This window comes from Agelaius tricolor, unplaced genomic scaffold (genome assembly GCF_023055355.1).
Source record: "Agelaius tricolor isolate 1412-34295 unplaced genomic scaffold, bAgeTri1.0.p SCAF_9, whole genome shotgun sequence".
NCBI classification, from domain to species: Eukaryota; Metazoa; Chordata; class Aves; order Passeriformes; family Icteridae; genus Agelaius; species Agelaius tricolor.
In genome coordinates, this window is record NW_027269269.1 from 20,956,319 (window position 1) to 20,981,000 (window position 24,682).

Below are 24,682 nucleotides of genomic sequence, written 5' to 3' on the forward strand. Positions count from 1 at the left end.
TTTGAACATCTCCCTGTGTTTCATGATCACCTTCTGGACAATACAGCTTTTCTTCACCAACCATATCCCAGAGAACTGAACTAGAACACTGGAGACAAGGGCAAGGACCCTGTGCACATACAAAGTGTTTTTTCCTTTCTTCTTTCTCGTTTCTTGAGAAAAAAACAAACAAACAAAAAAAAAAATAAATTCTCAGTAATTTTTTCTAAGCCAGACTTCCCTTCTTGCACTTCCCATATGTTCTTTGCATAAAAACATCATAGCTAATAATAAGAATTATTAAACTCACCAATTTCACCAGTGACCCTGTTTTTAAACAGAATATTATTAAATCAAACATATATTGAAAGAACAAGAAAAAATAAAGCATATTCCAGGGAACTGTACCTCCCCATATACTTAACAAGGTAGATACAAGAAAAGTTATACTCCTCAAAATGCATATTGTCAGTACCTTTTGCTTTTTTTAAACACAATAAACACAGAAGCCAAGTAGACTCAGAACACTGAAACAATGTCGATATTATACACTTAGTGTTGTGCAATGTTATTTGCTATAAGCATCTTAAAAAAAAACCTGTCTGGACATGCTGCTAGGAGAAAATAATTGAATGAGTGAAGGGAAGGAAGAGTATACACTGTTTAAATGGCAACGATAAGTACAAGCCTAATTTTGTTACATTTATGATGGTAAATGATGCAAATTATTTTAGTATTTGCATTTATTACTTGTGAAGTTCAATTAAGAGCATCAGACAAGTTGTGAACAGTACAAATACAGAAAAAAGATAAAGGCCTGATGATAAAGCATTTGCAATCAAAGTAATTTTTTTTTCAGAAGCAAACACTTTATTACTATTTTTGTTAGTTAATGAAAACAATATCTCTGAACAGTCCATTCTTGGGAAACATTTTGCTCTATTTGTCAGTACTTGAAAAGGATTAACACAGTTATTTTTAAAATGCTTACATTGATAAGGGATGTTTCCACTTGCCATCATCTATTCCACAAACAATCCCTGGCAGCCAATATAATAAGTAAAATAAAAATGTTCCCATAAACAAGAACAGTTTGAAGAGTATGCAAAAGGTGTAAGTATTTTGTATACTTATGAACATCAGTAAAGTTTAGAACATTGGTATAAATTTTCTGAGAGCCTGAAATAGATGTAATTATTACATTGCTCTTAAGAATGTATTTTAGGCACTTCTGCTACCCCAAATCATGGTGTTTCTTACTCTGTTTTTGCTCTAAAGCAAATTAATACCTAAAATTCAATTTCAAGTAGAAAGTAAAACCCTGCTACAATTCTATGCCTCTGCTTGGATGGTAAATATTTACAAATGTAGGAAGAGAACCAGGTTCAGGATGCAGAGAGGCTCTTAGAATTCTAGTTGTTCAACCTTCAGAAACTTCTAGAAACCTTTGTGACTCTTCCATATTGCATCCTCTACCATATCCTCAACCCTAGACACTTTAAAAAAGAGGATCTTGTTGGAAAAGAAATATAATCTGTTCCCAGCTCCCCAGTTACCCTCCCATTAATGGGGGAGCCTTCCTCTTTCCTCTTATGTCTGAGTTTTGCTGATGAAACAAAAACAGAGCAGAGAAGGCCTCCAGTAAACTTCATTATTAGGTCACTTACGTTTCAGCCTACAAGCTGTAGCCACTGAGTCTTTCCTAGCACCTGTCTCCACTTATTAGCAAGAGAAGAGAAGAGGATTGTTCCCTCTCTTGCAAGTTACATGTGATTTGCCCAGTAACCCATAGGATTTCCCCAAGAGCTATTGTAAGACATGAACAAGTCTTACAGCTCCTGTTTATTGACTTGCCCTTTCTACAGGACTGTGGGGCTGCTGGAGCAGACAGGTAAATGCACTAAACAGAGGGACTACTAATGTAACAGTCTTTCTGTTCACAACTCCTCACAAGCTGTTGCCTACTAGAAACTGGCCAGTCACCTTGCTGCCCTGGGACTTGTCACACATCTGGGACAGAGCACTGAGAGCCTTGGAGGAGATCCCTTCCTTGTGAGATCAGTTTAAGAATTTCCCTGCCATCAAATGCTGAGGAAAGGGTAACAAGAAAAGGAAGGCAAAGGAGTGAATAAGAGCACCATGTCACCCTAGAGGCCCTGAGAAGATGGTCATATTTCCATGTGTCAGGCCTTCCTCTCCCTGGGATCACATCTCTCTTCCTCCTCTTCCATGCGTGCTACCAGATGCGGCATTTGTTGTCTGGGTTCATTGGAGTTCCACTGGGACACTGGAAGCTCTTGGAAAAGTCCTGGCTATTGCTGACAGGCCCAGAGACACGAAGTGGCAAGGGACTATGTGGATCTGTGTTCAGGGAAGACTGGAGCTTCTCTGGATCCTGGTGTCCACACATTGCCTGAAGGGAAACAAAACAGAAAAGTCAGTTTGGCTGAAAGTCTTCATGTGAACAAGACTTAGGGCTCCTCATGCCTCTGCATGTGTCAGAGGGCGCTGGAGAAAACAAGGAAATGTGCATACATGGCTGACGACAAGATTTTCTTCAGATTTTTTTCCCTTTCCTTAAACTTCTCTGTCCCCATTTCACCCTCTGACAAGTCATCTGCACTTTTTCTATACTGCATAGTCCAGAAAACAGAAAATTTAGACTACCCTGGCTAGGCTCATGCAACCTTGGACTCTATCTAAAAAATAGTAAAGATGTCTCAGTATCTAGATTCAGCTTCTTAAGTGAAATCACTGAGTGCTCATCAACAAAGGAGTGCACTTACACAAAATCCCATTACTACTCTAGAGACTTGGGGAGGATTATATGACTTAACTGGTGTTAAACTAGCAATCCAAGTCTTCATTCTCAGGATTTCCGTCATTTTTTATCAACAAATGATGCAGCTGCCATTTAGACTCTAAAAGACCCAATAAGCTGTTTTTTTCATGCACTGCTCTGACTTAATAAACACACAAAACTTCTCCCTTTGCACAATTAGAGTGACTTATAAGGATGTGATTTTTTTGAGCACAGAAATCCCACCCTCTGTCATGGGGAACTTGGCAACACAGCTGTGCATAGCTGCACAATTTACTGCAGCTTCCCACAGAAACAGAAAACTATGGGTGCATGTACTTCTAGTTCTTTGTCTCCAAATAACATTTGAAACATTTTTTTCACTATCAGTCAATCAGAGTGACCTGACATCCAGCTATGCACCATGGCAGAGCAGTGAATGAAGGAAAGGAGGGACAGAAACATGACTTTTACAGTTAGATTTCACTGTCCATGCAAAAGATTGCTCACAACAGCAAAAAAGTACTCAGAGGCTGGCAGAGAAAGCCTGCTTTTCCTAACGCAGTTGTCAGCTACAACTTAATTTTTGTGGATTTCAGTGCTTTGCAAAAGATATCTTTGCAGACAGGCCTTTTGTTAGCTTGAGATCCGTAACAGGTTAGGAGCTATAAATATGATTTTTAGCTTCTAAGTAAGATTCTGGACCTCACAGAATCATTGGTCATTCTCAGTTCTGTGAAGAGGAGGGAAAGTGATTGAATATTGAGAAAGACAAACTGTAAGGGTGTGGAGGAAAAGAAGAGTGAAAAAGACACATGACTAGAATTCATTACATGAGCAAAACTGAGGTAGAAAAGTTGATCATGTGAAAGTCCAATCTTAGGTAAATCCTCTTCTTTGTGCTTTTTCAGCCAATTCTTATAGGCCTGTGGAGAGATAAAATGGATAATTATAAATCTTCCTTAGACAATATCACAGGCTTGTCTTCTGTCAATAAAATCTATCAATCTAATATATATTTAATAAATTAGCAAGTTTGCATCTCCCTCCTCATTCTGAGGCTCTCTGCTGCTGCCCATGCCCTTAATAAATCTAAAGTGGGAGAATACAACATAATTACTTTCCTTACCATTTCAGATGCTGTTACACAAATACTAATAAACACACATTTTCATGGGATGTGGTAATTATACTATGAGAGAATGAAAATTATTTAAAAAAAATCACAAGTATTTGATTATAAATTAAAGACTTTCTGCTTCCCAATGTTCTTCATGAAAGAATGTAACAAGTACTATTTTAGACCTAGGGATCTCACACCACCCTCAGCAGGTAAACTGAAGTACTGCATGAAGAAACAAAAAATTCTCCATAAGGTACTGCTGAAAACATTGTTATGGAGTCATTTCACCATCACACAAAATTCTGTTTCATATCTCAGCTTATTTCCTCAAGTATAAGCATAAATACAATAGCATGCTTTTGTGTGCATGATTTAAACAGGGAAGTGAAGGGGACAAGTGAAGGGGACAAGTTGTCTTACAAGGACATATTGAGACTATGAGCAAAGCTTTGTGAGGAACCTCTCTCTGAACTAACAGAGGACATGCTGGGCTCATGCCCCACTGGCACAGGCGTGCAAGAAATCTGGAACTGGAGGGGGATGTGGGAGAGAGGAGCAGCAGTAGTCAGACTATGAGATTGCAGAAGTAAATCACAATACCTGGTAAGCGACGGCGAGCCCTCCAGTGTCAGCTGTATTCTCCAACAGTGTGAAGGTGCCATTGACATTAAAGCTGTAGCTTTCATACTGCTCAACCAAGCAGTCTATAGAGCTTTGTAGTGCACTCCTGTTGCATGCAGGACAGCCCTCAGGCAACACTGTGGGGGGAAAAAGTCCTAGAAGTAAAGCTATATCTGGTATTCACCTGTGTTCCTCATACTAATCACTGATTATTCCTAGTAGCCAGCATGGACTGAAATATGTTTTCCTTAAGTTCATCTACCTTAATAATATATGTATATATTGATGTAAGGACTAGGATTTCAGATCCTCTAAGGGGTAGTACCAGTGGGACCTAGAACAGTAAATGAAGACATCACAGCCAGTACCCACCATAACCATAGAATGAGTGAAGAATTTCATGTGCCATGAAGACCCCGATGGCTCCAAAATTCACAGCGCTGAAAAATAAAGATGAAAAGAGTACTTTTGGAAAGAAAAAGAGGGCAGAGGAGCATTCTTATTCTGAGCACAACTGTGTGGTCCACAGGAGTGTTCTACTCTGGGATCACACAGAAACATTTTCTATGTATTGTCACTCAGGCATGTAAAAGTGCAAGGACAAGTGCAAATTATCCTACCTATGCTTAAAATTGTACTATGGGCTTACTTTAAAGTGTTTGTTGCTAATAAGCCATCGTAACAATGAAGAGTCTATGAATGAGATTCTGCCTTTATTAGCTCATTAGTAATGATAGGTATTGTTGTTGTTGATATATGTCCTTATTGAACCTCTGCTGTCTGAACTGCTGCACAAACAGCAACTACAATGGTAACTACAGAAAAGCAGGATGTTTGGAGAAGCAATCTTGCAACTTTTGTCTAGTGAGAAAGGATACATAAAACCGGCAAGGCAAATTAAAATCATGATGTTTTGACTGCAGTTACTCTGGTCTAGCATTGGCAATCTTGCTACAAGCAAGAAGTTGTCCTAGAAACCTCCAAATGGAATTTCTATGGTTCTATGCAATGAATTTACCAATACTATCACGAGGTAGAGAACACTCAAAATACATTTCCATTATATGAAATTATGGGCTTATTCTTTCTTCCCATGCACTGATTAACACTGCTGAAGCATGAAATTTTTGTACTAGATCATTATTCCATCACTGGGACTCAGTAGGAGGTCTATAGGTGATAATTTATAAATTTTACCCAGAGAAGCTGTGGATGCCCCACCCCCAGAAATGTTCAGGGCCAGGCTGGATGGAGCTCTGAGCAACCGGGTCTAGTGGAAGATGTCCCTACCCATGGCAGGGGGGTGGAACTAGACAATCTTTAAAGGTTCCTTCCAACCCAAACTTTTTTATGATTCTATAACAATTGTACTGCTTTGCTGAGTTCTTATTTTCAGAATTATCTTCACAGTCACCTGAATTGGCTTTTGCCAGTAAAGTTTAAACTCTGGAACATCATTTGAGAAAATGCTATTGTACCAACTCACCAAAAGATGATAAAGTTTTACTTATCAGTCCACTCAACTGAGGTGACAGTGAGAAAAATGTACTTTACTCACCTGAATACAAAAGGAATAAGAAGGCATAGACACTTTTTCACAGAGAAATATAGTGACAGCCCATGCCACTGGAAAAAAATTTTCTTTTCTACTATTCTTTTGAGATGTCCTTTTCTTCATATTATAATAAATTAATTAAATACTGCAAGCACTAGAAGATCACCATCGAGAAAATAATTAATTTTAACTGAAACATGTTTCTTTTGAGCTTCAGCCTCTTGCCACAATGTGAGCTTATTTTTCAGTACAATGGTACTAGAACAAGTATCTATCCACTATAGGCGAAAAGGACATAGAATTATATGTTTACAGTCAACTGTTTGGAGTGCTTGTATTATCAGAAAAAATATTGCTTAAGAGATCTGTTCCATATCATGAAAGAACAGAACCAGAGGAGTATGGTCTCGAGAAGCGTTATTGCAGGGGAAGACTCAGAGTTAAAAGTCTATTTGCTTACGAGAAAGGGTTTCTTTAAAACAAAGATAGAAGAACTGTGACACATTTCAAAAAGACTTCTGACAAGAAGTTGCTCTGTAAGGCTCCTATTTTCTCTGGGTTAGATTTCAGGAATCCTTGGAATTTAGAAAATGAGAGGCAAAGGTGGAATGTCTTCTTTGCAGTTAACCTACATGTGACTTCTGCCTCTTTGCTCTGAAGTAATATCTTTGTGTCAGTTCAGTTTCACCTAGATTCTGATTTTGCTTCAGCAGAGTCAGTGATCACTCACTCTCAGAATGCATCAAGCAGTATCCATGTGGCTTTAGAAAAAGCCAGGCTTCCCCCCTTTCCTGTGTCTTTCTGGGATGCAGTGAGAGAAAGAAATTAGGGACAGGCCACCTGCTAAGGTTTCTGCTGGAAGCACGGTGCAGCCCAGAGACTACATTCAACTTGCACCTCTGAAGCCCCTCCATACCTGGGAAACTCCATGTGGAAAAAAGGACTGCGGAACATTCCAGCTGGAAAAACCACCATGTGGTGTCTTATTGAATAGTATGAATGCACACTCCAGGGGTGCACATGCCAGCTAGAAGCAAAATAAAAAGAGAAATTAGAGAATGTACTAATGCCTTATCTCACACTTTGATCCTTTCCTTCACTGAGCTTGCAAAAAAAGCTCAGCTGCTCACACAGCACCAGCAAATGATGAAATTCACATTCTCTAGAGTTACAGGTGTTTGAAATAAATCTTCAATTGTTTACAGATGATCAGAACTAATAGCTTAGTTTTCATAGACCTTCTCCCTCATAATTTCCCTGTCAAGTAAATTAGGATTAATAGCCTCCTGTGAAGTCATGTATGGAATACTCTGCAGGAAGTGTAAGGCCTAAGCCCATCTGTCAATGCTGCCTTCCTTCTGAAGCATCCTATGTCCTGCCTTTGAGGTGACTCCACCAGCATTCCTGTCATCACAGAGCCTTTCTGTTGGCTTTGTTAAGAAGTCCAGGAGAATCAGCTATCCCCCTTAATTAAGGGTGCATGGTCAAAAAAGTGGGTTTTTTTCAAAGGTGCTCTCTTCACAATGATGGGTACTTTGGTAGCATTGCTCAGGCTCAATGAAGGACAGCCTGCCAGATTCAAGGTTTCTTTAAAGCAGGATGCAGCAATGCATACTTGCAGCAACATTCAGAACTGGTGAAACCACTTTCAGAGGTGCTGAATCCAATTCTGCCCACTGGCTCCCACCTGCCCTTCCCTCCTCTTCCACAGTAAAAGAGAGATATACAGTTATCACAGTTCTGAGTGACCTACTCTAACTAATCCTGCTTTGAGCAGGAGTATTGAATTAGGTGATCTCCACAGGTCCCTTCCAACCTCAGCTGGTTCACAAGTATGGGATTTTGTTATATTTTTCAGATCACTATCTGACTTACTTTTTCTGTGGGTTATGCTGAAGGAGCTTCAGGTAGGAATTTTCCCTCAGTACTTTCAAGCAAGCCACCACATTGAGGAAAAAAGTGTCTTCATTTATCTCCAGCTGAGGGAAGAGACAGGGGATGTGACTGTCATAGGGCATAAGTGAGGAATGAATTGAACAATTGAGAAAAAGAAAAATTAAGAAAAAGAAAAGTCCCATGGATCAAAAAAGGGTTAATCAGAAGAGAAACCAATGGGATACTTGTAGGTTTTTTCTCTCCCATTTCTAAAGACCTTCAATTTAAAATATGACAGGAATGTTATCCGGAGGCCAAACAGAACATAGAAACAGGTAAAAAATTACTTTTATCAGGCCAACAGGTCTAAATAGGAATCAGTATAGGCAACAATATAGAAGCAACAGATGATGGTTCTGTGGCCCCATATGTTCCCAAAAAATGAACTGTAGGAAATGTGCTCCAGAGGTCATAACCTCTTTTGTAAGTAGACAAGACAGCAGCTGATACAGGTAAACTGCCAATAATGAGGCAGGCATGTTTACATTATATAGCTCACTTTCTGGTATTCCAGGTTCACTTTGTCAGTCTGGAGTATGTGAGCTGGATAACCAATCTCCACTTGTAGTTTGGATACCTAAAATAATAACAAACAAACAAACATAAAGAAACTTGATCAATAGGAGGCTTCACATTCTGCAAGTCCTTTTAAAGGCTATTTTTAACCAATGTTAACATGATCTGTGAGTCAGCCTTCAAAAGGACAGCTACTTTGTTTCAAGAAGACATCTTGTCCTGCTGCTCTGCTTTCTCAACTCTACAACTTAAGGCCTAATGTTGTTCTGTTCTTTTTCTTTGTATTGTCTTCTGCCATTCAGCTTTTTAGCTTTTAACCTTACTAGATTATAAAATTGAATTGTATCTCAATAAATTAATTCAGAATATTCATGGACAGACAACAATGGAGCCACTCTATCAGTATATGTAACCATGCATGCTGGCACTTATAAAACCACCTTCAGTTTTTAGTATGAATAAGACATCTGTTTAAGACTGTGTGCCTGTAGAAGCAGGTAGGAATACATAAAGGTGTAGGACTTTTCCATTCCTTCTCCAGAGGCTTCAGGGAAAGGAAGGCCTCAGTAATTCCTGCCTTCTGCACGCACCAAGGCTTTAGCGTTTTGGCGAGTCTGTTCATCCATCCACTCCACCTGATCCAGGCGGTCACAGAGGGCATCTTGGATCACAGAGAACATCTGCTCAGCCTGCCATGGAGAAAAGAAGGCATGGTCACAATTGCACAAAAACATTGCTCGCTCTTAGCGACCATCTTCACATGTTCTAGCAATTCAGCCATAGAATAACTGGGGGAAAATTCCGTTTTTTGTGTGTGTGATGAAAGAGATTTCATTTTCTACAGTGATTTAGCCTTATGTTATCTGACATCCAGTTTTTCCTCACAGGGCTCACCATTCTCTCCCACACACCTTTTCATCTGGCCTCTCACAGTAACTAAGAGGGAGACAATTCCTTCTCATTCGATATTGAATAATTGCCTCCCCTCTTGAGCAAAATGAAAATTCAGTATCCACAAGTATTTCTTGCTGGTGTCTCCCTTTCCAAAATTATGGCAATCTGAGTCAACCCTTCTTGCAATTATGCTTTATTCATTAAAATGTATGCTTCCCTACATGAACTCTTGGTTTTCCAATTAGCTTTTCTTGGTGTTATTTATTCTTCCCACCATATAGACTTCAAACTCTGCTAAACCAGGTGCTACACTAACTTTCGTCAAAAAAAAAAAAAATCTGACCATCACAGGATGAAAAAAACAGGAAATCTTTTCCACACTGCAGGCAAGTGTTCTTTTTACTGTGGATCCACTCAGAATGTTTTCATATGATTGCTTAGTGTCTTTGCAACTGAAAATCTTATTGAGATATATCACATTGGTGATGAATACTGTTAATACTGCTATTCCAGGGAGTATACAGAAATTGCATGCATTTGTTGGGCTGTCATAGCTATTGGTGCTGCACAAACAACTTTTCTAACAGTTGAGGCAAAGATAATAGCTAGGTAGAAAACCTACAGATGATTTTGTTGTCTTAATGTGGTCTTAAGGTGGCATGTCAAAAAATGAAAGAGGTGAAGCTGAACTCTGCTTAGGGGTTAAGATGATGAATACCTACAAATTTCTTGGTCTGCTCAGGGAAAATTTCCTGCACAATCATCTTCCCTAGAACTGGCTCAAAGAAAGAGCTGGTATCAGTCAAGCACTTCCTCCAGCGCTCAGCTGGGATCTGTAGGAACAAAGAAGTAGAGACTCTTGAGAGTGAGGACAAAGAACTAGGAAATCATTAAAATTATATGTAGATATGTGGACAATAGCACTGTCTAAAATTGACAGCAGTGAATAAGTAATGTAGTTCTATTTAAGCTACCACAGTAAAAATTTCTAGTAAAACATTAATTTCCCTATGATTTGCTCCACTTACTTTCCCTCAAGATTTGTATATTAGCAGAGAAAAAGCCACAGAAGAAAGGTGACCATCTATGTATAATTTTTCCCTACTCCATGATACAGTACACTCAGCTCTCTAAACTTCTGAGGGTTGTATCTACTCGCACATTTCTTTTGAGAAAAAAGAAGCTCTTAATGACCATGGGAGAGTAGTTTTTCTTCCCAGATCTAAGAAACTCTATCCATTTAAGGTATCAAGAGAACATTCAGAAGGCATGAGCTACAGTGTTCAGCTGTTGGGGAGGCCAAAGAAACTGATAAAAGGCTAACTCACCATTCTAGACCCCATTTTTCCATAAAGGATCTTATACAGCTCCAGGCGTGCATCTTGGAATTGACTGTCAAGGGCTGGGGAGAGATTCCCAACCAGACAAACAATCATATAAATGTGAAGGACCCTGTAGACAGAAGATTGAAGGCTGGTAACCATAAACACAGAAGAGAGGTAAGTGTCAGAGGAGTGACTTAAGGCAGAGAAATCCTAGGAACCTGAACAATGACACCTGGAGCTATCAAAGAGGGATGATTGACATGAGTTGAATACAGAAACTCCCCAAAACACTGTGGAGACTTAAGGGGTAACTCCCTGCTGGGGCACAGGATTCTTTATGGGAAGTTGGAGAAGGATACTTTTACAACTGGGTGAAACATATAGAACATTATGAGAAGTCTGTGGGATTATGTAAGATTTATGATGGCATGTTTATGGGAAGGACCAATGGCAGGGAAAGGGAAGGATCATAGTGGACTGGGAGAATATATGTGGGAAAATGGGGAGGAAAGCCGATAAGAAGGAATGGTTGAGTGTAAACTGCTTGCCAGGGTGTCTGCCTGACTGAGCACTGCACATGGTAACCAGGATTTGTCCTCCTATCTTATTAAAGTCTATTGTTAAGTAACATTCTACTCAGTATGTATGAAGATGGAACTGAATGCTGGAGAGATGACAAGTCTGAGAGTTGACTCCTGGAGGGACTTTGGATCCAGCTAGCTTCTGGAGAGAGCAGCAGTCTGAGAGCTGGCTATTGGGAATACTAGTGGTTGGGAGCAGCTACTGAAGACACCTGATAGTATAGGTGTGCTTGTGACAGGAAGACACCAGAGTACCAGCAACTAAACAAAGTAGGGCTGCAAGACTCAGGGGATCATATGTTCATGTGATATATCCAGGTGTACACCAGGAGATCTTGGCCAGCTTCTCAACAGACTAAATACCCAAGACCAGCTCTTGGAGTGAGCCACATCATGTGTGTGCACACACGTATTTCACTAGTACTGACCAATCCCGATCAGCTGGAGCTAAGGAGTAGAATCAATCTGTGTTCATGTTGGTATGAGTGCTATGGGTGCCAGTCAAGACACTGTGTTTCCTCTCTGTGACACACTTTAATTATTTTAGATGTGTCTTCATACATGGTGCATGCATATACAAACCTATTGGGAATATTTGCTAAGCCATAGCACTGGCCAAACCTGAGGATATAAGCCACAGCAGCCTTGCAATTGTTAGACTACTGGATTCAGCAGCCTCTAACACAGCAGCCTCTAATCTATTAAACCTATGGTATTTGAAGAAAATGTTTTTTGGGGTATGAAAAACTGCAACCATAGATATTGACTCCTACCTTCCCTTGTGCCATTTCTCGATGAGCTGTGACATGTTGCTTAAGTAATCCATGTCATGCACTGCAATTGGCTGAGAGAGGTCCATTGGCACAGGATGGAAGACAGCCTTGAGACACGCCAACCAGTCAATAGCAGGTGCCTTTTCCTGCAAGTAAAAAAGCTTACATGCTGAGCTATGAATCTAAACTGGCTCACAAGAAATAATAGGGAAACCAGGATCGTCTTCCCAATAATGTTAAGAGATACTTTCCACAAGTTAAATTGTTTTTATAATGTGCATCTTGAGGAGAACTGACTTTTTTTAAAGGGAATTGCCACTGGGGAGGGGAGAGAGTTGTGGGCCTGAAAAAACTCTGTCAGTAAAAGACCATAAGTTACTGGGTTATTTAAAGCTCAACAGGCTCCAAGAATAATTTGCAAGACAATGGCATTTAAACACAGCATCTCATATTTCTTTTGATCTGGATCTTCAGAATGAAGTCATGAAAGTCACATGTAATTGTGTTGCTCAAGCTTTAAGGCACAGGTACCTGTAGCTCCCTAATGGTAGTGCGGAAGAACAGCATCCCCCTCTGCTGTCTTTTCTGCAGTGGAGTGACAAATCGCTGGAGGTTAGAGATGAAGGACAGGGTCAGGGAAAAGGAGTCAGGAGGACCATCCTCTGTCCTTCCAAGCAGAACCCCTAATTTCTTCAAATACGAAAGATACACACGGAGAACCTGCAATACAGAGCATATCTTCAATGGAAGATACGTGACCAAAAATTAGTCACTCCATCCGTCCATCCATCCATCCATCCATCCATCCATCCATCCATCCATCTATTCATCCATCCCTCCATCCACCCATCCATCTTGGCCATATAAACTTCAGTCTTTCAAAACTACTGCAGACCCACCCCATTCCTAAAACTGTCCTCTTACTGCAACATCCTTATGTAATTGTTCATGTGGAATACCCTTTGCCAAGTACAGCTCCTCTCTCAGTGAAGAGCAGTGAATTCCCTAATGATTCTTTTTCTCACAGCTCACAATTACTTCAAATACTAGAATAACTTTAGAGATGTAGGCCTGCCATCTCTGGAGTCAGAGGAGAGAAATTCAGTGATATAATGAGTCAGTATTTAATGGACAGAAAATGTCAACTTCTTGTTTCTATTTTCATAAAGTTTCAGATGAATGCTTATGATAGCTCAGTTTTTTTGATGATTTTTCTGAAAGGCTCTGATTTTTCAGAAAATGACATAACTCAGTTTTTATGAAGTTCAGGAATGACAAAGTTCATTTTGTTACAATGTCTCAAGGTCAAAGAACTTGTTCCCCCAAAATATGTTCAAACACTTTAAAATAAACTGAAAAATGCTAGCTATCCCTCCCTGCAATACACAAATTTTGGACAAAAACATTTTTTAAAAAACATTCATTCAAGGCAAAAACTAAAAGGAAGCCCAGGTTCAGAAAAAATTGTAACTATAAAAACGATTAAAAAATTGTAACTATAACATTCTAAACTAGAAGTTTTAACCTGGCAGCTAAAATGGGTTACATTTTACAATCTATCCTTTGGAAAAGTTGAGTTTTGTAAAGAATTCTTTCTGGAGGCATTTTCAGAGGTCACTGACCGTAACCCATGGAAACAGACCACTCTGAACCAGGAGGCAATTCAAGGAGGTCCCTACATCAAATAGCTATTTTTACCTTTCTTCAGCCTCTGATATGTTACCTCAAGATAATTTTTCTCTTTGAATTCACTCTCAAGTGGAATATCAAACTCAGGATGGTCAATCTGCAAAAAAGAGTAAAGAAAAAACTTTTTCAGAAATGCAAATGTGAGGATATTTTGGTATTTTCTGTATCATGGAATTTGAAATGCTATTAACTTGATTTTACTTTTGGAAAATGCTTGCTCAGTTCTTCAAAGAAGGACACAGGCTTAACTTGAGCAAGTCTTGGTCTGACTTGCTTCACAATGCTTCCTTAATAATGCTCTTTCTTTACAATGCTCACCTGAATAATATTGGTCTTGGGGTCAAAAGGAGTAGGTCCCACATGGACTCTAAAAAATGGAAAGGTGCTGTATCTGCTCATGAGAATCTGAAGAGTTTCATTAAAATCTTTTGTTTCCCCCACACCTGTGTTATGCCATCCACCAACCTAGAAAAAGAGAGAAATGCTGCAAGTGAGAAAAACTGGTTGGATCTGTACTTACAGTTTTTTTTTTCTTTTACACCTATAAACTCAGTCATTCTGATAACTGAGAAGCAACAGAGCAAAAAGCACAATGGGAAACTTATGAGGTGTTCTACATACCCTGCTGGCTTTAGAATGACCTTACACTTTCCCTTAAGCAAAGCAATGAACTGCAAAATGACAAGGAAAAGGAATTGTAATTAGCAACAGAGTAAGGTGTGCAGGAAAAAATGCTGGATAAGCAGGAGACAGGAAATAGGTCTCATTTTTCTGAAGCCATCCGGAAGCACAAACAGGGATCAGTGATTACAGGTCCCAGCTCCCTGACAAGCAGATTCCCAGGTGGGCCTGTAGTTACTGTTCCTTTTTCTGGAAGGTTCTGCATCCTCTTTTGACACAGGGCATAAGTGAGCTCTGCTGGAAGGAAGATGTCCAGCCCTCCCTGGCACCAAGAGGAGTCTCCCAGAATGGAAAGAGAAGGATTTTCTCCTTTAAACAAGCTCTCCTGGCAGCCTTGACTACTGAATGATCATCTCGTTTTAGACACCAAAATTTCATCCATTTGCAAGATGCTCCCCAATCTGTGAGTCAGATCCTACTGAGGATCTGAGATTAAACATGACCCCTCTCTGTAGACTTGATTTTTTTACCATCCTTCAGTAATATATAAGGTTATGAGGAGAGATTCAGGTAATGAATACCTGATGTCAGAAAATCAGTTCTTAAAACAGCATTTAAAGCTAGAAGATTTATCACTTGGAAGTTGTGCTGTGAACCACGACTAGGGTCAGAATCTATGAAAGTTTACATCATATAGGACTATATCACTGCACCTGCCCACTTTCCTTCTCCCTGCAGGAATTCTCTTCCTGAAGGAGAGGAAACAGCACAAACATTCACCTCATTTAGGAGGTCCTTCAATGGCTGAGCTCCTTGGGATTCTATTCGTTCAGTATCCATGCAGGAACGATAAAATCGTATTGCTTTCTCCTTGGCTGAGCCTCTTACCCCAAACTGTGGACTTTCTGAAGAAAAAAGTAGATTTAAAATTTAAAAAAGCAATTTAGAAAGAAGTTAGGACAGCATTGGAGCAGAGAACAGTTTTAAAAACATTTTACAAATACATCCACATTTCCCACTGTGACCCAAAGCAAGGGACCTTCTAGCACCATGACTCTTCCTGAGGCCAAATATGTGAGGTTTTTTGCATGGAAACAGGAGCACAACAGGAAGTTGGTGCATATCTAGGCTTCAGTCCCCCAAGGAGGCAGGACACATCACCAGAGTGCACATTCAGACTAGCACAGCAACAATGGCCTACTTTGACAACGTAACAGGAGAATGGTTTGGGTTGCTGTCAGAATTTAAAGCATGACTTTCATCTGTTACACTTGGCAAGAGGAACTAAAATGTTTAAAATGCAGCTACTGTAACATGACATGCTCAAAAAATAAATCTGTACCTGTAATGATAGAAGAACGAAGAGAGGGGACTCAGTCCCTGTTAGGAATGATTGTGCTCTCAGTCACTACTATTGTCAGATCTAACCGAGGCAGATGCTGAAGGTAACACACCAATCATCTGACCCTACCTAAAAGCCTTTTCAGGATCAACAGGTTTTCTTCCAACAACACATCAAATACATTTAGTGATTCTTCTCTGGTTCTACTTGACTGTTTGCCTTCCCATCTGCCACAGGCATATTTGTAGAAGTTCTCACAGGGGTTAACAGTGTCATTCCTAGAATTCAGAAGTCTTTCCAACAGAGCAGGATCTGACTCAGCATCACAGGATCCTGAAGAGGAAGTAAATAAGAGAGAACTGAGAAGTAACAGTAGAGAGTGAGAATAACTCCAAACAAAAATCTTTTAGGGGACATTTACCCCAAAAGACTTATTTTTGGTACAAGCTCCATTGCATGTAGTTGAATTCTTTGTAAGGTATTGCTGAATGTGGAGGAAGTGTGTTCTCTCTTTCACATCCCAGGAAGATTGTCCTCTGTACTATCTAGGCAGCCACAGGTTGGATTATTCTGCCATCCCAATGTCTTTCCTCTGAATCAGCCAAATTTGGCCACATGATAAACAAGAAAGCAACTGATGATGTCAATATATGATGTAAGAGAAGGACATAGAACAGAGAAAGAAATGAGATAAGATTAAAACATGTTTTTTTTCAAGTATGGGAAACATTTTTCAGTATGACATTTGTCAAAAGAGGACAAGGATATTTCTAGAATATCTTGCTTTGATCTATAATTTTCTTTTTCTAAACTGCTTCAAATTGCTGGCTATACATTGTCATTTTAGTTCAGTATCTTATATCAACATCAGATCAATTATTTACTGAAATAATCCACCTGTAAATCAAGGTAAGATTTCCCATACTATGGTTTCAAAGTTGACATGGGAGAAGGCAGGCAGAGTGGAAAAGGACTAGATCTAAACAGATTTTCCTTGGTCTCTGCAGTCTCTAACATATAACAAGAGCTAAAGAAAAAAGCTAGGTGAAGATTCAACAGTGCTTACTTTGGAGCAGGGAATGTCTGTATCCACCAGTATAAATGCACCTTCTGTATTGAGCTTTCTATATGCAGAGATATTCACATGGACCACTCTGCAGATAGTTCTTTAGCAAATTTGGAAGCAAATTAATGTTTCTGGTCTATACTCACAGCTTCTCCATTAGCAAGAAACTCTGACTTTTGCTTTTAGTCTATGACTGCACTGATCTGTGCTAGAAAAACAGGACTAGACTTAATTCAGAGATAGAAAGGCAAAACAGGAGCTCCAAGTCTCAGATTCAGTTCAGTTTCTTGACTGCAGAGAGAGCAGAACAGATTGATGAGGTGCAATACAATGCTGTTCTCCCTCAAAACTGGGCTCAGGCATATTAAATAGCAGGCAGAGGAGGACAGACATGGAGGATCTCTTCCCACTGTGATTCAAGGAAGAGGTAGAAAAATGTATCTTTTTGACAAAAGGTGCTGTGGAGATTCTGAAAGTCTGGTTCTTAATACTGATGTTAACCTTAAAACACAGTGGAGGTAAGAGAGAAAGGGATCTTAAAAATGGGGTGGGTGAGGAAGAATGGAAAAGGATATCTCATATTATACCTAGAGCACAAGTCATCACGAGGTAGGTGATAAGCAATGTAAAGCCAAGGAGAGTACTGAGAAGAAGTGCACACAGAAGTAGGCTTTTCCCCTGAAGGCATCGTTCTTTCTTCGCACCTGTTCTCAGCTCCTGGTCACAGGTCTGAAGAGACAGAAAAAATCAAGAAAGAAAAATTCATATTAAGGTTAGCACTAATAACATACTCAATCTCCCACCTAATCTACTAGAAAATCATTCATAGGACTAGTCCCAAAATACCAATGGTCATCCAAGTCATCTACATGTCTGTACTCCCATGGGCTTTCTCACTTTCTTCACTTTCCCGTTTTTTCAAGCTATAACTGTTGCACAGTATTATGAATTACTCATTGACAATCCAGCTTGCTATGAGGAGACTTCTCCCTCCATGGTTCATTCTGGTATATGGAATTACCTTGCATATACTTCCTGAAGATATCAAAGCCCTTTTGAGTCTATAAAGCTAATAATTGGATGGCTAGGACTGGTGGTTCTTTATTCTGCTGGAGTCTGGCAATCCAAGCACTAATCAGATCTCTCTTCAATAATTCAGATCTCTCTTCAAGAAATAAGGTACTGCATCCAAAGTCCTCTAGTCCAATTCAAGTGAGAGAAAAGATTTTTTCTATTCTACAACTGAAGTAAGCTGTAAATTGCTGAGATCTTATATAGAGACAGGTTTTATGTCACTTAAATTTAGTTTTCTTCATAATCTAGGTGTGTCTTTTTTGTCTGTGGAACAGGCTAGGGACATAATGAGTACACCTTCTGTTTTAGATATCTGTTTTAGGATGAGCAGAAGCATTCTCCAGAGTTATTTGTCCTTTTCCCTGTTGGCTGCAAAGGAAGCTAGATGATATCTTAAGATATACCCCTAACATCTACCTGGATATAGTTAGATAATATGACGTTTTCTCTCCTTCTGCATACTTTGATGTACATAACACTGGAGAACAGCAGTTTATGAAAGAGCAGACACTGGAATGCCTGCTGGTGATATATAAGGATAGGGAAAGAACTGAAAAAAATGAAAATTGAAATGACTGAATAGGAGTATACAATGATAAAAGGGAGGCAGAAGGGGGAAAAAGCCAGAAAATAATGGAAAACCTCAGCTGTAGCAAACAAGGAGAAAATCTCACAGCTGTGAAAGCTGATGGAAGTGCTATTGGGAGAGTCCTACATGTCGCTGTCAGGGCCTGGCCTGTGCTGTCCCTACAGGCTCAAGTTTAGCTCCCTGTTCTATCCTGATTCTTTGATAAAAGAAATCTGTTTGAGAAACCTTATCAGGCCTTGAAACTCTTTGAGGAAAGGCAAGAAGCAGCCTTAGTGCACATGCTCACTTCTTCACTTGGCTGTCTGCAGCTCTCCTGTGTGATCTCCATCTGAGCTCTGCTGCAATGGCATCCATGCCTTTGTCTGGACAGGCATCCCATCGATCTGGATCCTGACCATCACCTACAGACTTGATTCTGCAGGTTTGCCCTTGGACCTGTCTCCTCACAAGGGACTTTCCTGGCAATCTGCACTCTTGGTTGACCCTGGGCCCTGTCACCAGTCCTACCTTACACCCTCACACCCATACTGAGGGGTGCTCCCCTTGCTTTTTAAGTCATAGCTTCTTGCCTGCCTTGTCATGGCTCTCAGGTTTCAGATCATCACCTCTCTTCTGCCTTTGCTGCTCCCTTACATGCAGCAGCTAAACTGCTTTTGTCACCACTCTCGGTATCTATGTTCTTTGCCAGAAAACCAGGAAACATGGATCTTGACAAAAATCACAAGAAATGGAGCAAAATCTTTACAGGAATGTAAGTATGTCACAGTATATGCCCCTTCTCCTAAGGGAACGTTAAGGAAATGAATGAGTCTGCTGTTAATCATCTGGACTAATATACGATTTATGACTTCTGCACAAAAACATTAATAGAAGGGAAAACAAAAATAAGCAATAGAAAAACAGACCTCATCATTTTCTAATCTTTCAAACGTGAATTTTATTCAATCTTGAATAAAAGTCTCTCAAAGGCTTTCAACTCCTGGAAATTACTAACAAGATTTGAGTGCCTAATGCTTTTCTCCTTTAAAATCCTATTCTCCTGACTTCTTCAGGAAAGATACAGAATAATCAAATGGAGAACAAGTACATACAAGTGACATTAGAAGTTTTTAGATACAGAACATTATCATACTAACAAAGTACAATGTACAAACTACAAAGGAGGAAATCCAAATTCCTTTCATAAGTCCCTGTAGCAAAACACTTGTTTTACTCCTGGAGTAAGACAGTAAGTGTCACAACAGTATGGCAGGGAACTGAGTGAAAGAAAACTAGCTTAGCTGATAAAGGAAGTAGGAAAACCATTCTTTGGCATGGAAGCCTTCATCTTTCACCATTTAGGAAAGATTGAATGATTTACAGTCACAATTCTCCTGACTTCTCTGCTGCAATAAACTTCTTGTTTTTAACATAGAAAATCTGGCCTATTCTTATCATGAAACAGTAACAATTTTTCAATTATTTGGTTTCATGCTATCAGAAGACATCTGTTTCTCTCTTTTGAGTCATAAATGGCATGACTGTGGAGATACTAGCAAGAAACTGGAATTTCAAGACTGTCTGTTGAATTTCTTATGAATTTTTGGTTAACAGTCGGCCTATTTCAGGCCTATGCATGATGTTTATTTTGAAATCCAAAATGCATCAAATAACAGAGTTTTAAAAATGCCTAAGAGAAACAGCACTGCCCCCCTCAAATCTCCATTGTGAAACAACTAGAGAAGTACCTGGCTGAGAGCAGCATGCCCAAAATAATAACACAGCGCAAAACAAATGACAGGGTAGTGGAAATTGGTTGTGGACCTGTACGTAGAAACTGTATTATGGTCTGTGTTATGTGAACCATAAGCACAAAAATTGTTCTTGAAACACTTCACCTTCCATAATAAATGCATTTCTAATCTTGCCTCTCTAACTGGGGTGGGATTTAAGCAAAATTGTGGACCTACATAAACAGAGAAAAAAGAGGAGGGCAGTCATATTTAGTCCTCCTTTATGTCTTTTTCATGCCAACAGCTTAAACAAATCTAGACAGACAAATACCTGCTTTTTCAGTACTCTTAGACAGATACTGACCAGAGCAAAATCCCTGTCAGATTCTTGATCTAGAATGAATTTCACTTTTATGCCACAATGGATTAAGTGGTTCACAGGCACTTAAATACAGACCTAAGGCAGGGATTCTTGGCCAAGGCAGAGGTGTGGATTTAACTAGATGGACCCAGAGGTGGCATACCAACACTTCCAGGGCACAGGATACAGGAACATTACATAGCTTACAGGAAGCAGCACCACTTTATTGTGGTAAGTTTTGAGACCTGGTTGCTTCATCCAGCATGCTCCATATAAGATACAAGTGAATGGTTTGAACAAGCCAGTGGAAAAGGATAAAAAGACTTCAACCTCTGACAGGGTTTTTCCTTATAGGCCTCACTTATGGGTGAGAAGAATAATCAGTATTAGCATAAAGATGAATGCAATTTCCACTACAGTTTCAGTTCTTTCATGTTTTTAAGCATGTGCAAATGCTCAAATTTAAATGTCTTCACTAGATCTAAGTGAGAACAAATGGCCATAAAATCATTAAATGATGAATTCTAATAGCTGTAAATTATAAAAATTTATGACTTTAAATTAATGTACTATATGTATCATCTGATTCAAACACAAGAATGACTTGGGATAGCATGACAAGTACTGTTATCACTAAAGCAAGAACTGTTTGATACAACTAAATCAGCCAAAGAATTTGATTTTCCTTGAGCATCTCCTTCTTTCTGTTTGTGAGCTGTTCCTGAATCCTGAAGGAAGGTTGAAGTTACTTTGCCAAAATCTTTCTCACCTTGCATTTTCACAGTGTTTAGTGCTATTACAGAAAGATAAGCATCTAACTTTCATGAAAATAAAGTAAATTTTTAAAAAGAGTTCAAAGGAAGAGAGAACTGAAGTTATTTTTCATAACTGTTTACTAGATAATGTAGCAGTATTGTTTTTCAGCCAGTAGATTATTCATGAATTACTGACTTTGGCTGTTACCCAAATCTTGTTTATCACATTACTCACATGGATGGCATATTTTCAGACTAATACCCCAATATCACAAAAACCTTCATTTTCTTAAATTTATCTTTTGTCAGCAAATTATTTAAGCACACAAATTGAGCCCATTAAATGTCATTTGAGAAATATTTTAGCCTGTGTTTGAAATAGAGTACCTGCTCACATGAAATATGAAACAAAAAGGTTGCTGAATTGTATTCTGGAGTACTAAAATTGTAAAGCAAAACCATGGCCAACAACTAAAATTATGATTATGGTTTGATCTTCATCACACAGAAATTTGGGAATGGATATACAAAACAAAGGTTTCTGCAAATTCTTCAACTATAAAAATGCAGACAAGATAAATATAAGTGACTGTTTGCATTACAGCCACAGTCACACTGAACAGATCTCAATGTAAGAACACATGCACATTTCAGTGTTTGTATTATTTAGTAACATAGAACAGTTATCTCTGTTGCCCTTGAATGCTTTGTACTTTTTTAGCAACCTTGAGCTAACAGTTCAGTTCAATGCAATTTGTCTGTAAATATGCAATTAAGACTTTGCTAGCTATTTATATTAGACATCAAAGCAGAAAAAGGACACCACACTACATGGGAAGCAATTAGGCTCACCATGTCATTCTCACATTCCAAAAACTATGCCTTGCTTATCCACAACTATTTGTAGGGGAGAAACTGCACATTTCTGTGTAAGTACTTTCTTATAAAACCTTGCTGAAAAAAAATGGAGATAGAATAAAATATGTCATTATAATTTTTATTATTGTTGTTGTAATCATTATTATTACTACTAATAGTTTTACTATTACTATTATTACTTGTTGGTCAGTACTTCAAAAGAGTTCTCAGAACAGCCATTAGGGTGACTAACAGGAAGGGCAAGAACCCCTAAATCATCACCCCATATCCCATATCATTAATTCTGAGACCCGGACAAGACCTTTCTGGATACAAACTGTGAAAACCTCAACTACCTCGGTCCCCCAAGGCAATAAGCAGTGTAGCTATGAAAGGGGAAGGAAAAGAGAGGTGTACAATGAAGGTCCCTCAGCAGATTACAAGACAGACCCATTTCCTTACCTGTGGAACAGTGCTCATGCTTGTCACCCCAGCAGGCTTTGCTCCTTTGGCTACCACAGTTGTGAACTCTGTTTACTTGGTTGCTATCAGTCTTCTGTGCCTACACACTCTGCTGAGTTCAGAGACAATCTCTTCTTCCCAGCTTGGCTGTTTGCTGTGGGGAGGAGAAGTGAGAGGAAAAGCTCAGAGACAAACACCCTTAGAGAAAATGGGAGGGAGGGAGGGAAATGGTGTTTCTGCAACTCTCCACCCACCTTCTTAACACCTCTACTTCTCATAAAAGGAATTTTTTTTTTCCCTTCTGTGTCTCTGTGACCCACCTGCCTTTCTGTCTCTTGGAGCTCCACTGAAATCTTTTTGAACAGAAGTATGTGATTCTCTATCTCCCTCAGCCTCTTCTCAGCTATTCGCTGTTTCTTTTCTCTCCAGCAGCCTCACTATCCTGCCCACCCAACAAGCCTGTTTTGGTCTGATATTCTCCTTGCCACTAGCCTGTTTCAACCTGCTGCTGCCTTGGGGCCCGCAGGCTTCTGCCTATTGCTAGATAGTGTGGGCTAGGGATCCTAGTGCTCCTCCTCCCATGAGGAAAAGCCAAGGTGCTGACTTGCTTCTTGCTCTCGCTCTCTCATCTGCACCCTAGTGTCCATTCAAGGTGCAAACACATCTGACTTTTTCTCTTTCCCATTAAGAGGCATAAAAAAAGGAAATCATTAATTATTGATTCTATTTACAGTTGTTCATTGCTTCTTGGAAGATGGCCAGCCTATGTGTCTTTGCTTATTTAAGGAGAAGTATTGGGAAGATTTGGGAGGGAGGTTTCTCTGCTTTGAGGACTGGGAACCCAGATTACTTCTCTGAGACATTAAAAACTGAGTAAGGAGAGTGAGACATTGGGATTTGAGACCTTCCCAATTGGCAGCTGTGAGCTGAGAGGTAGTGGGGACCAGCTTGGTGTCAGCTTCCAAAGTGCTTGAAACAAGCAGAATACCAGGATGGGACTGTTTGCCTCCCCAGGCTGCAAGTCTCTGAGGAGAATATGATATCTTGGTTCACTACTCTGAAGATAATTTGATATCTGTTCAGTTGTTCAGAGCTCCTATTAACCTGATTTTTCACTATTTCTGTGGTGCTTGCATAATTTAACACTTTACTATCACAACAGATTTCTTATGTGGCTGAAACCAGATACTTACTCCCAGTTCTTTTTAGCATCTAGGTTACTGGTAGCTATATATTTCTATATTTACCAAACAGCTCTAAATACAGTAAGAAAGTCCTTGCATACTGACAAAAAGGTCCCTGCTGACCTTTCTTTCCTTGCAGTGTGTCACTTCACCTTAACATCAGAATCCATTTTGCAAATACTTCTCACATAAATTGATTGAGATTTGACTTAATGAAAGCAACAAAACAGTCTTTTGTTAGCCACTATTTTTATCTCACAGTAAAGAGATCTTTGTAAACTATCTGGACAAATTTGTTCATGACAATATTTAGTTTATTTATCTATCTTAACTGTATCTGAACTCTTCCACATTCATAATTACAGCATCTAACAGCTGCCAAGTTCTATGTAATGAAGAAAATTTTACTTCTCTTTTCTCAATGAACACAATCTTAGTTTTAAAATTTACCTGGGCAAGGAATTTATTGCCTTTTTTGATTGTAAAATGGTTATGATGATTTTGAACACCATGTAATTAAAATTAAAGCAAGTAATAAAACCTTAGCTGAAGTATTCATTTTTAAAATGACACTTGAGAAGACAAAAAAAGCCTTTGGTCAATATGCTGGGAGGATATGATTGACATCAACGTGGTTTCATATACCAGTAGCTATTAAACAGGTATTCTCATTTCCGCTTGATTACATGAGATTTTACCACATAATTTGGCAAAACATTACATTGATATTGCCACAACACATGGATTGTCTCACACACATGCTAGCTAGAAATGCTTTGAATGTGTATGTATGGATGATTTTTACCAGACTTGTAAACTAATCAGGACACATCCTTGACAGTAGATGGATCACAGCTTCATTTCAAG

General features: G+C 39.2%; 1 protein-coding gene across 7 annotated transcripts; it reads right to left on the reverse strand.

The window, feature by feature from the left end:
* Positions 1-305: 305 nt before the first annotated feature.
* KEL (Kell metallo-endopeptidase (Kell blood group)) lies at positions 306-23,173 on the reverse strand. Of its 7 annotated transcripts, none has more exons than XM_071433072.1 (19): positions 22,952-23,173; positions 22,632-22,785; positions 17,408-17,549; positions 15,884-16,087; positions 15,193-15,317; positions 14,110-14,256; positions 13,826-13,888; positions 12,634-12,822; positions 12,103-12,248; positions 10,752-10,896; positions 10,146-10,256; positions 9,120-9,218; positions 8,499-8,590; positions 7,954-8,082; positions 6,995-7,105; positions 4,896-4,963; positions 4,503-4,660; positions 3,613-3,705; positions 306-2,392 (listed from the first exon to the last, which is right to left on the reverse strand). In XM_071433072.1, exons 2-19 carry the CDS (start codon positions 22,647-22,649, stop codon positions 2,216-2,218), a joined length of 2,217 nt encoding a protein of 738 aa, XP_071289173.1. In that variant the 5' UTR covers positions 22,650-22,785; positions 22,952-23,173; the 3' UTR covers positions 306-2,215. The 7 variants fall into 7 exon arrangements, with proteins under 7 accessions (XP_071289173.1, XP_071289172.1, XP_071289174.1 ...); XM_071433071.1 differs by having other exon boundaries at positions 22,886-23,173; XM_071433073.1 differs by having other exon boundaries at positions 10,752-10,875; positions 22,886-23,172.
* Between the last annotated feature and the right edge of the window lie 1,509 nt (positions 23,174-24,682).